Here is a 12,537-nt window from a genome sequence, read left to right as displayed (position 1 = left end):
TAGTGATAGTTTAGTCTGTAGTATTTCGTGCATGAGTAGATATTAGTGTGTGTGTAAATAAATAGTATTAACTTTGAACTAACTAACTGGTGTATTGGCTCTTTTGATCAGTATTCGTGTTTGAACCTTGTGGCGGTATAGAAAGATACCTGGCGACTCTAGAGCAAACATAATTAGGATTAAGGAAGGGGACCATATTGACTGCCATATTCAGAGCGAACCAAAGAGAGCAACAAAGCGATCAACTCAGCTGGAAAAAAAGACCAAGATGTCTGGACCTGGGAGCAGATCGGAGAGATATCTGGAAAAGAGTGGACCTTTTGAGTCAAGTTTGTACACATGGAACTTAGATACAGTAGAGATGCCATTGGCTGGGGTTCGGACTAGTGCTTTGAGAGCGCGGAGCTAAAATTCCTCAAAGATGACAGAGACTTTAAAGAATTTTTATGACTCACTGACCTTTGGGTGGGTTACTGAGGAAATTTGAAGATTATATCTTATTTGTATGTGCAATTTAATGTACAGTTTGTGGCATGTTCAACCACATTTTTCCTGTTAATTCATATTTCACAGAATCACCATGTGTATTTCTGTATGTTAAGAGTATAAGATAGATGGTACTGACTGTTTGCTTTGCTGACTCTTCATATAGTAAAATTGGTTGTATTTGTTTAAAACTGTTGAATCTTGTAGCTTTATTCCTTTTGTGAGTGGATTATCAAATTTCATCTACTTTAACAAAATAAAGTTACCGGTGTAACGACAGGGAGATATTAGAAATATGGGTTCATAAATGGGGTCCAAAAATGAAGCAGACAATTTAAAGGTTTAAGCAGAATGGAAAACCGTTAACGGCGGGGGCAAAGGGATATGTGCATACCTAGCCGAGTCACAGGCTCCCATTCAAATCCAAGCTTATTAGGGAATGCATAACGAAATTCAGCAAAGACCCATTGTTCTTCAGGACATTCCTGCCGGACCAGACATCCTCCCATTAACAAAGTCGGAGGACCTAATGGTCGAGTAATGGAAATCTAGGTGCATATGAATGGCCTAGCTCTGGCCTTTGGTATAGACGGGATTAGGCTATCAACCAAATAATGGGAATAGATGCAGGTTTGAGCACTTTAAGGGAGAAGGGCTGGGCGGAGCTTAGAGTGAGAGAGAGAGAGAGATCCTTTTTGGGCACAAAGACAGAGAAGCAGGTATTCAGCCAGTGGAAGAGGTCATAACAAAAGACCTACAGAAGGAAGTCATGAATATGCAGTCGTAAAACAGTTACAGAGAAGCATGTAGAGGGCTGCCAATCTGGTCAGGAAACTGCAAGCTTAAAGATACAAGTAGCCATGGAACACATCGTAGGAAAAGCCAGAGAGAGAAAGCTTTGACAAAGGATTCTGAAAGTGATGTCCCCAACAGAAGGAAAATTGCTCCCCAAATAAGTGCTGCGGTTGCCTGAATGTGTAAGTGGAACGAGAGCAGAGTTTAAGGCCAAGTGTTAGAACATAGAACATACAGTGCAGAAGGAGGCCATTCGACCCATCGAGTCTGCACCGACCCACTTAAGCCCTCACTTCCACCCTATCCCCGTAACCCAATAACTCCCCCCTAACCCCTTTGGACATAAGGGCAATTTATCATGGCCAATCCACCTAACCTGCACGTCTTTGGACTGTGGGAGGAAACCAGAGCACCTGGAGGAAACACACGCAGACACGGGGAGAATCTGCAGACTCCGCACAGACAATGACCCAGCGGGGAATCGAACCTGGGAACGTGGCGCTGTGAAGCCACAGTGCTACCCACTTGTGCTACCGTGCTGCCCGAATGAGAATTTGTATTAAAGTCAAACTGGTTATAATCTGTTAGTGTTAGAACTGTGAAGTCTGAAAATTAAATAATGTTTTATTTTCTTTTAATAAATTTTTGTTTATAAAGTAACAAAACCCAATTTCTTATATTATAACTCCCGGAACAAATCTATCTTTTCTGCATAGTCTTAAAAAAAAACTTTATGCATCTCGTTCAGTATCTTAACCTTTGTTGAGGTCTGACTAAGCGTCCAGAACAAATGATGAGAACAAAATTTGGGGGTATCATCGAGATTGTACCAAAATTTTGGGGTCAGGTCTGGGATCATAACAAAAGGATAATATAAGCGGGCAAAGAGTATTTTGTCAAATAAGTTTATTTTGACTTATAGGACTTCAACTAACAGGTACATATCTTATTTCTTATGTGCTAAATGTTTGTCATTGGTGCAAAAATTGTCCTTGAACCTAGGATTATTAATTCTGGTGGTACGCATTCCTGCAGGTTTGGTCAAGGACATTCTGACCACATGACATCTGATCGCATTACTTCAACAAATGCTATTGCATTTTATCTTCTAGAAATAGGATCACTTGTAAATGAACGTCTTTGCTGATCGTGTTCCACAACTAGTTCAAAGAACCAGCAGGCCTCTGTGAACAGGGAAACCTGACGTGGTGAATCCAAAGATGCAGGAGCAACCTGCAGATTTGGGTGCAATTCTCCAATTTTGAGGTTAAGGGCAGTGGGGGGTGGCTCCCACAGCAGTTTTCCCGCTGACCAGATGGCAGGACCCCACGCCTGATTCTGCACTTGGAGCCCTATTAATTATGCACAGGCGAGTTCCTTCCAAGCCACCTGGTGGGCCAGCGGCTGATTGATCAGTTTGTCATCAGCAGGCAGGATAGAAGGTCCCGATGCCATATTTGAGCACCTGTCCAGCACACTCTGATCACTCTCGCCAGCCTGTGCAGGACATCAGCAACCCATAGGAGAAAGGATAGCAGCCTCAAGAAGAAGCCTGTTCCTTGATTCAACCACTATCCCCCCAGGCCCATCACCTGTGAGGTACCTATGCCCCACTTAGTCCTCTTCCCACTGCATCTCGAGTCTTCGTGCATCCCCTTCCAGTAAACCCTCTTATTTGGGTGCTTTCCATGGGACCTTGTCTGGGTCCAACGTCCTTCCCCTCAGTCTTCCATTGTTCATCTTCCTCTACCTCCTTGCCCATCTGTCATTGTGTGCCCTTACTCTCGCTCCCACTCCTTGCACAGCCCACCTTCCACACTGCCCCACTTGTCTTCTGGCCACACACACACATCCCCCGTGTCAACTTGCACTTCACTCCCAGTCAAACCTGGGACCCTTGTTGCGGTGGCTGCATGAGTCCCGCAACACAGTGTTGTCCAGAAAGACATTGGTGAGTGGCACCATGGGGAAGGAGACCCCTGTACTCCCCAACCCCAGCTGCAGTATTGATTAATCTGGGACGATAACACAAGAGGTTCCATGAGCCAGCAGCTTTGGACATGAGGGGCAATTTTTTTTAGCATGGCCAATCCACCTAACCTGCACATTTCTGGACTGTCGGACCAGAGCACGCAGAGAAACCCATGCAGACAAGGAGAGAGCATGCAGATTCCATACAGACAATCAGTAGAGACTGGAATTGTACCCGGGTCCCTGGCGCTGTGATGCAGCCGTGCTAACCACTGTGCTACCGTGTCAACAGAGTTTAGGGCCCAGGTAGCCGAAGGCAGGGCCAAAGGTGTTCAATGCCAGAATTAGTGGAGGGCAGATATCGCAGAGAGTTGTGAAGCTGAAGGAGATTACAGAGGTCTGGAGGGACAAGGTCATCGAGGGATTTGAAAACAAGGTTGAGAATTTTAAAATCAAGGTATTGCTCAACTGTGAGTCAACCTAGGTCAGTTCGCACAAGGGCGATATGTGAATAGAACTTGATGCAATTAAGGACACAGGCAGCAAATAATTGAGTGACCACAAGTTTGCAGATGGTAGACTGTGGGAGACCAGCCAGGAGTGCATTAGCATAGTCAAGTCCAGAATTACAAAGGAATGGACAGGGGTTTCTGCAGCAGATGAGCTGAGGTAAGGCTGTGTTATGGAGTGGAAAAAGGCAGTTCTTAGTGATGGCATAAATAGGAGAAGGAATTTGCATAGGTTCCCCGTTCATCTTCAAATCCACTCGTGAAACATGAAAAGGGATGTTGCGAAAATGTCTAATTTCATGATTCAAATGTTGTGGAAATATAATTTTTAGTTTTGGGAAAATTGAATCTTTAAATCTAAGATAACTAGACAAAAACATATGTTTGAGAAATTGATTAACAACGCCTAGAGTAATTGAAATTCAAAGGATGCCCCTTGGTTACATAAAGGGATTATTGGAGGTGTGAAAACAGCAAACAATAAGCGGTCCCTTTCTGAGTTTTGCTAGCGATGAGGGGCTGGAATCTCCGCCCCGCCACACCACTTTTCAGCCTCGACCCGCCAGCGGGATTCTCCTTTACTCTGGTCCGTCAATGGGGTTTCCCATTGTGGGGCAGCCTCACGCCGTCGGGAAACACCTAGGCGCCGGCAAAACGGGGAATCACGCCGGTGGAGAATCCCGCCCGAGGTGCCAACAGTTGCCTTCATATGGGGTTTAAATTATACATATGGGTCCACGATCAAGAAAAGATTGAAAGCAAAGTAACGAGGTTAAGCTCTTAAAGTAAACATACACTTTTCAGATCAGAGAACAAAGTTTGGAAATTGCAGTTAATTAATTGAAATCTCTATCTGTGACATCCCAGGTGTGCCATATTGCCATGGGAAGAAATTGGAGTCTTTAGTTTTGGGGTTTATCTGTGATTTTCTGTCAGAAAAAGTCAGTCAGCTTGGAAGTCCGAAAAAGCAGTGGTGTATTTGCCAGTAGCCAGACAATGAAGCATGAAGTTGATTAGAAACCAAGGATGCTCCTAATCTCGAGTCACTAATCAGGAATTGCAGAATAAAAAAGTTCAAATTTACGAGGAATTAAAGTTTTCAGAACTGCCTGTTGAAGCTGGTGGAAGAGATTGGTGGTTGAATCCTGAGAGAGAGAGAGAGATCTGGAAGTCTGAAGTGCCATATTGGGAAACTAAGGAGAATCAAAATGAATCCCCAAGACCCGTGGCTCACCTTGGCTTGGTCCCAGGGAGAACCCTCAATATCTTGGAAAGTTAAGGGAAACTCTTGTGGGGAAGTAAAAGCAGAACGGGAAGTGGTTTGCGAGATTTTCAGGTTTAAAGAACAAGGGTTTATGAAATACTGTGTTAGTATTTACACAGAATTTACAGTGCAGAAGGAGGCCATTCGGCCCATCGAGTCTGCACCGGCTCTTGGAAAGAGCACCCCACCCAAGTCCACACCTCCACCCTATCCCCACCCAGCACTAAGGGCAATTTTGGACACTAAGGGCACGTTAGCTTGGCCAATCCACCTAACCTACACATCTTTGGACTGTGGGAGGAAACCGGAGCATCCGGAGGAAACCCACGCAGACACGGGGAGAACGTGCAGACTCCGCACAGACAGTGACCCAGCGGGGAATCGAACCTGGGACCCTGGAGCTGTGAAGCAATTGTGCTAACCACCTTGCTACCGTGCCAAGTAGTACTTGCTTTGCTTAGTTCTTGTAAAGTCAAAGATTTTGTTTAAACTTTGAAACCTTATGGTGTAGTTCGCTTAGGTAAGAACTGGGAGTTCAATTTTTTATTGAGTTAATGGTCTCCCTTAAGATCGTAACAAGGGTCCAGTAGTATTGGGACCCCAAGCCAACATCACTTCTTTGTAAACTCTTTTCAAATATTTATCCCATTCCCTTTGAGATTATGTTGCAGTCTCCACCTCAACATCCACATGTGAAGTATCCCATGGTCCAATACCTCAGTTCAAGAGCTTTCCTCCTCCTTTTCCAGTAGTTCCTTCCAGCACTAATTCTCGTTTTCCATGCCACAGTTCCACATTCACCAATCATTAGGAATATAATTTCTTAATTTATCCCTGCCCAACCCATTCATCAGTCTCCATCTCAGCCCAATTTGTTCTCTTGTCTCCCACTATCAAGTCTCCTAATTTAAGAGTGCCACCTCTCACCGATTTCAGAGACACCCTAAACCTCCATTCCCAACTCTGCAGCCCTCCCCCCACTACATTCCAAGTAGTTGTTGCTCTCTTGCATTTGTATTCAGAGGGCATTGCCAACCCAGGGGTTCTCCAAATCGCAGCTGGTGGCATCATAAAACAGGGTGAGGGAGAACTGCAGTGGAAAATTTAAGTCACTAATCTCAGGAGAATAATCATCGAGGAGGATTGGGAATCCTATCTGAACATTCACCCATTTCAGAGAGGAGGTCATAGCCAAGGAGCTTTGGGAATGGATCCTGGGAATTGGAAGGGAGAGAGGGAATTCTGTAGAGGTGGGGGGAGGGAGTGGTCATTAAGGCTAGAGTAAGAGGGAGATATATATAATGGGCTGGATTCTCCGTTTGGGAGATTAATCGCCTCGTGCTGGGAGCAGGAATCCAGAGAAGATTCACCATCCCTAGTCATTCAAATTTATGCACAGAGAGCCTCTCCCCCAACAGAGACACCCACCCATAACAGAACCCCGCACCAGAGAAACCCATACCGGAGCCCCCATTACAGAGCCCACCACCAGTGACCCCCCCCATTAGAGCCCCCCACCAAAAACTCACCCAATTACAGTCCCGCACCAGAAACTCCCTAAATTACAGAGTCCCCAACCAGAGCCCCACTCACCAGAGACCCATTCCACCCATCAGAGAACTCCTCCCGCCAGAGATACTCGGAGTCACCAGAGAGCCCCCATTATAGAATCTCCCACTTGAGACCCTCCCCCTCCTTTGATCTGCAAGGTTTTCAGTTACATCAATGGGAAATTGATTTTACTAGGTGGTGTTTGACAGCTTGAACATAGCAGCGACCTGGATTGTTTAATTTCATTTCCCTTCATGCTTGAATGGACATCAAGTGTCCTGCTGCGAAACTAACCAATGGTTATAAACATCTAGCTATGATTGGCATCTTTTGTAACACATCAAAAGCAGTTAAGTGCTTTTTGCAGAGAAAAGGAAGTGTGTGTGTGTGTCTTATTTCCCCATGGCAGGACATTCAGCCACTGTAACCACTGGCAAAGGGGACACGTTCCCTATATTTATGTCTTTAGCCCCCTACTGTAGGCCCACTCCTGCCTATCATTGGGGGGGGGGGGAAGATTATTTTCAAGGGTTTAGTCTTTCACAGATGTGTTCTGTAAACTATGTTGTTACTTTTGGAGATATCTTGAAACATACAAAATGGCTCTCTTGATAACTATCCATTAGTGATGGAACTTTCCAATTTAAGGCTTTACGCTCCCTCTTTTCAAGATGTTTTCAGAACTTTATGCTTTATATATAAATAAAATATATACATATCAGCCCATTACATCAATATCAAACAGTCTTGTTCCACAATCACAAATAGTCTCGTTCCACAATCACAATTAGTCTCGTTCCACAATCACAATCATAAACGGTCTCGTTCCACAATCACAAACAGTCTTGTTCCACAATCACAAACGGTCTCGTTCCACAATCACAAACAGTCTCGTTCCACAATCACAAACAGTCTCGTTCCACAATCACAAACGGTCTCGTTCCACAATCACAAACAGTCTCGTTCCACAATCACAAACAGTCTCGTTCCACAATCACAAACAGTCTCGTTCCACAATCACAAACAGTCTCGTTCCACAATCACAAACAGTCTCGTTCCACAATCACAATCACAAACGGTCTCATTCCACAATCACAAACAATCTCATTCCACAATCACAATCACAATCCCGTTCAACAATCACAGTCTCGTTCCACAATCTCAATCAGTCTTGTTCCACAATCACAATCAGTCTTGTTCCACAATCACAATGTATCTCGTTCCACAATCACAGTCTCGTTCCACAATCACAATCTCAATCTTGTTCCACAATCACAAACAGTCTCGTTCCACAATCACACTCTCGTTCCACAATCACAATCACAGTCTCGTTCCACAATCACAATCGGTCTCGTTTTGCAATCACAGTCTTGTTTCACAATCACAAACAAACGGTCTCTATATTTTCATCTCTCTCAAATTAGTATGAAAATATTTTAAAATTACATACTGGACTTACCATCCATATCCATTGCTTCTCTTAGTACTCGCAATTTCTTCTGTCGTTCTTTAATCCTTTCATAAGCCCCTGAGAGGGCTGATGAGATAGAAAGCTCCGGAGTCTGGTGAGATTTTTGAAGACCTACTGTAGTTGATACTTGCCCAAAATCTGTATACTTCATATCTCTGGCTTGGATATTATTCATAATTTGCCTGCCTTTCCCCTGTGGACAAAAGCTGCCTTGATGATTATCTCCAGGTAATATAATTTTACTACCATAAAAACCCAGGTCAACTGTGGAGGTCCAGGGCTTCCTGGGACTAGAAGCTCCGTTGGAATTCGGCTTCCTATTCAAACAGTTAGGTTTAGATTGAGGCTTGTTGTACACATCTACTGTGTCTTCATGTCCAGAGGCAGTGTGGTAAGAGTCCAAATCTGAGGTCCTGTTAGTAATCGCCAAGAACCCCATAGACTTACTAAGCCTTCGATTCAGTGAGGTCTGTTCACAGAATTGTGCTTTGTGATTTTCTGTTGCCTTGGGAGCTGCACTGCATTCTGCAAAAATAAAATTAAACCAAATTGTATGTACACATGATGAGAATACGGCTAACAAATGTTTTCATAGTGGAGATGAGCATCCATGAAGGCTAGACGTCTGACTTACCAATGGAAAATGTTTGATTAAAAATAGCAACCAATTTATTTTTAAGTTAGAGTACCCAATTATTTATTTTCCAATTAAGGGGCAATCTACCTACCCTGCACATCTTTGGGTTGTGGGGGTGAGACCCACACAGACATGGGGAGAATGTGCAAACTCTACTTGGACAGTGACCCGGGGCTGGGATTTAACCTGGGTCCTCGGCGCCATGAGGTAGCAGTGCTAACCACTGCGCCACGGTGCCGTCCAAAATAGCAACTAATTTTTTTAAATATATGAAATGTGCTTCCAGATGCTGGCTATGGATTTCCGCTATGTTTTAATTTTAATGAGTTCTCCTAAAGTCACTCTACAATTGTGAGGAAAAGTGTAATGTAACCGGGAAATGGCAACGCGTTTTCAATGTAATGTACCTACCATTTCCAAATATAGAATTTTCTTCAAGAATTCAAGGTGTAATAGAAATATTTTTTTAAAAAAAAGAATTCAAGGTGTAGAACTTGTGGCAAGAAAAATAGTGAGACTATCAGCACTCACCATTATCGAAGATTAAACTGAAAAGCAATTTCAAATATCTCTTACACGCTCAGTCAAGCAACGAAAGCAGGAAGTTTCTGACTGAATTATCCTGCTTCGCCATACTGGTTATCTCGCCAAGACATTAAGCATTCAAGCGCAGTAATGACATTAAATTAAAGCACTGGATACCCACTAATTATGCCAGAGGATGTTTGTTAGGGCTGGTCCACTGAAGCTCAAGTGAATTTTTAATGTTATGATAAGTCCTAATTACTAGCAAATAAAATCTCTAACCTGAAAACTTACTTCTGTCTCGTGTATTCGGATTTTAATTATTGCTGGAGTTGCTTTAAGTTTTCCCTCTTTCTCAATCCAATATTTCCTTTCTTCTCTTCAATTTACTTTCTGTACATGATTTTATATTGAATTAAATATTCAAACTTAGACTTTCTAGTTTAGACTGCACGCAAAAGCAAAAAGAGATGTAAATCCACTATACTCCCATTCTAATGAATTTAAAAACAGCTACTTCCAAAATGGGTGTTTTAACTGGACAAAGATGCACACCTTAATGGTGGCATGGTGGCACAGTCGTTAGCACTGCTGCCTCACAGTACCAGAGGTCCGGGTTCAATTCCAACCTCAGGTGACGGTTTGTGTGGAGTTTGCACATCCTCCCTGTGTTTGCGTGGGTTTCCTTCGGGTGCTCGGTTTTCCTCCCACAGTCCAAAGATGTGCAGGTTAGGTGGATTGGCCATGCTAAATTGCCCCTTAGGGTGGGGTGGCAGGAATAAATCAGGGGATTGGGCCTAGGTAGGGTGCTCTTTCGAAGGGTCGGTGCAGACTCAATGGGCTGAATGGCTTCCTTCTGCACTTTAGGGATTCCATGGTTCTATTCTGATTCTAAATTCCAAACAAAATACAACCCATTAACAAAAATCATTGGGTTAACTGTATTAAAACTGCAATACCTCACAATGTATTGGATTACTGAAATAAAAAGTTGTCCCTGAAACTACCTCATTCATAAATAGCTGAAACGATTCACTTTAACAAAGGGCATTACAAGAACCACTTTGTTGTCATTGTGAAGATTAATTAAGCTCCAAGGCAGCAAGCTATGAGAAAAGAATGTCAATGTTTGATATTACAAGTCCTAAGTAAACATTCTTATAGGTGACATTTGTCCATCTACCTGAACCTTGCTGCCATAAACTGCTATTTACATCAATAATTAAAAGATCTGAGGAGCAGAAGGGGAAGCACAAGGCCAGTGACTTTGACTGAAAGTATAGTCATCAATGTTACAAGTTCCTTTTGTTCTCCAGTACTGCAGGTCATCAACTCTGCATCCTCATACAGCAAGGGACACAGGGCTCCACAGAAAACTTTATAAATGCAGAATATTTCAAACAATAATCATAAAAAGTACAATGGTTGTTTGTACTTATTTGTCGACTAATATACTCCTTAATTCAGCCTCCCCAAAAATAGCAATTAGACATCTAAGCTCTATCGTTATAGCAGATGCTTTTATATATGGTCACATACTTTATAACTTTTTAGAATGCAGTGGTGTACATTTTGTAGAATTGTTACAGGGCTTGAGGTCCAGATAAGTACAGCTACAAAGGGGGATCATTGACACCAAACTTAAACTGAGAAATTTGTATTCTCATTCCAGAGTAATGGATAGGAAGATAAACACAGTAAATTTGTCACAGGCCCTTTACCAAAATGATTGCTGATGTTTACATCAGAGGTATGGCAGAATGCAATTCCATAATCTCATATCCATAGCTCAGGAAAGGAAAACTAAGAAACTACCTTGACCTTAATTCAGCTCACTTTCAAAACCAGAAAAAGTTTTTAATTCTTCATGCAGGGAAAGGTTTCCCAAAGCTCAGCTTTCAACTTGAATTCGGTAACATCCTGAAATTTGATATGCAATGTCTCAAAGCTATATCCAACCTTTGTAGCTACTGTACTTCACTCACTTTGAAGCAGCAAGATGCACTTACCGGTACTCGTTTTCTGTAGGTTGCTTTCCTTACATGATTATGTTACTCTATTTTTGTCAATAGCTGAAATAATTATGTAATTTGCTGTAGAAGTAACATAGCTAACAATGACACCACCTTCATTGGTGTGGAATGTGATTGAAAAGGTGCGTGTATAAATACAACTAAACCAACAATCTTCTCAACACACAGAAATATATCAAGCTACATTTCCCAACTTCATCTGTTGTTCATCTCAATAGAATAGCTAATTATTCTGATCAGTGATAACCTTATATAACTGTTTAAACTTGGAGCCCCGCCTAATATCTTATAGGAAATCTTCATTCCTTCTCGTTCTACACTCCCTGCATGACACCATTTGACTCAGTTTATTTATTTTGTCTGTTTTCCAAGAGATCCCTATAGAATAACATTCTTCCACAGCTGTGTTTATTTCACAATGGGTTTTAAGATAAACTAAATTAATCAGTAAGATAATGATATTGCAATAAAGTTAATGATAGAATTGATTACTATGCATACGTACATAAATGCAACCCATAGAAAGCACATAAATAGAAGCAGCAAAAACCCACACATCAGCATCACCAAAGATTATTCACAAAATGTCTTACGAACAACTCCAATTGACCAGTTAAGATCCTGCTAAGTGACTTTTCATCTGTGGAACACACCAAAGAAACTCCCAAACAATAAGCTGTACAGCTATATGTTTTGCATTTCCAAAGCATACACAACCAGGGTTATTTTTATGTTTGAACACAGGTTAGAAATGCAAAAGTAAAATCATGCTATGTTGGTAGGCAGCTCATTTGCATTGATGATTCCCCTTTGCAAACCATGCCACTATTTATTACCACGACATGGCATTGTTGGAATATTTGCATTTATTATTGTGCAATTAAAAATGAGTCCTTTGCTGGTTTGAGTCTTCGAATTGAATATAAAAAGCGGTCTAACAACATTCTTAGACCTCAGATCAAATACAAGATAAAGCATAACTTGAACATTATTCTTTTCCACATAATAACTATTTTTTAGTCTAGTGTATTGTTAATGTTATTTAGATAAGACGACTATTGAATTAATTGCCCAGATCTGTTAAGTAGGTAGCAAAACAAATCAAGGAAAGTTATGTAACTGGCCTATAAAGTAAGACGTAAACCATCACGGTTTTCTCCTCAAAATCATCATTCACAACTAACTGTCCCGAAATGACCAATTCAATTGGCGAAACAATATTTCCCAAACAAAAGCAGTAAATACTGGACAATCTCAGTGGGTCTTACAGCACCTATGGAGAGAGAAGGGAGCTA

At 42.0% G+C, this 12,537-nt stretch overlaps 1 protein-coding gene across 16 annotated transcripts in view; it reads right to left on the bottom strand.

Moving 5' to 3' along the window:
* The window catches only part of ptpn13 (protein tyrosine phosphatase non-receptor type 13), a 411,247-nt gene that overhangs the window by 266,948 nt on the left and 131,762 nt on the right, over window positions 1–12,537 (bottom strand). For 15 of the 16 annotated variants that reach the window (XM_072496283.1, XM_072496268.1, XM_072496267.1 and 12 more), the window contains exon 7: window positions 8,036–8,572. The exons of the other annotated variant lie outside the window; for it this stretch is intronic. In XM_072496283.1, the coding sequence (XP_072352384.1) occupies window positions 8,036–8,572 (537 nt within the window). The remainder of the gene's footprint in view (window positions 1–8,035; window positions 8,573–12,537) is intronic. 16 annotated transcript variants of the gene reach the window in all.

Source organism: Scyliorhinus torazame, chromosome 3, assembly GCF_047496885.1.
Source record: "Scyliorhinus torazame isolate Kashiwa2021f chromosome 3, sScyTor2.1, whole genome shotgun sequence".
NCBI classification, from domain to species: domain Eukaryota; kingdom Metazoa; phylum Chordata; class Chondrichthyes; order Carcharhiniformes; family Scyliorhinidae; genus Scyliorhinus; species Scyliorhinus torazame.
Note: the sequence above shows the minus strand (reverse complement) of the source record. Positions and strands in the feature narration are given on the sequence as shown.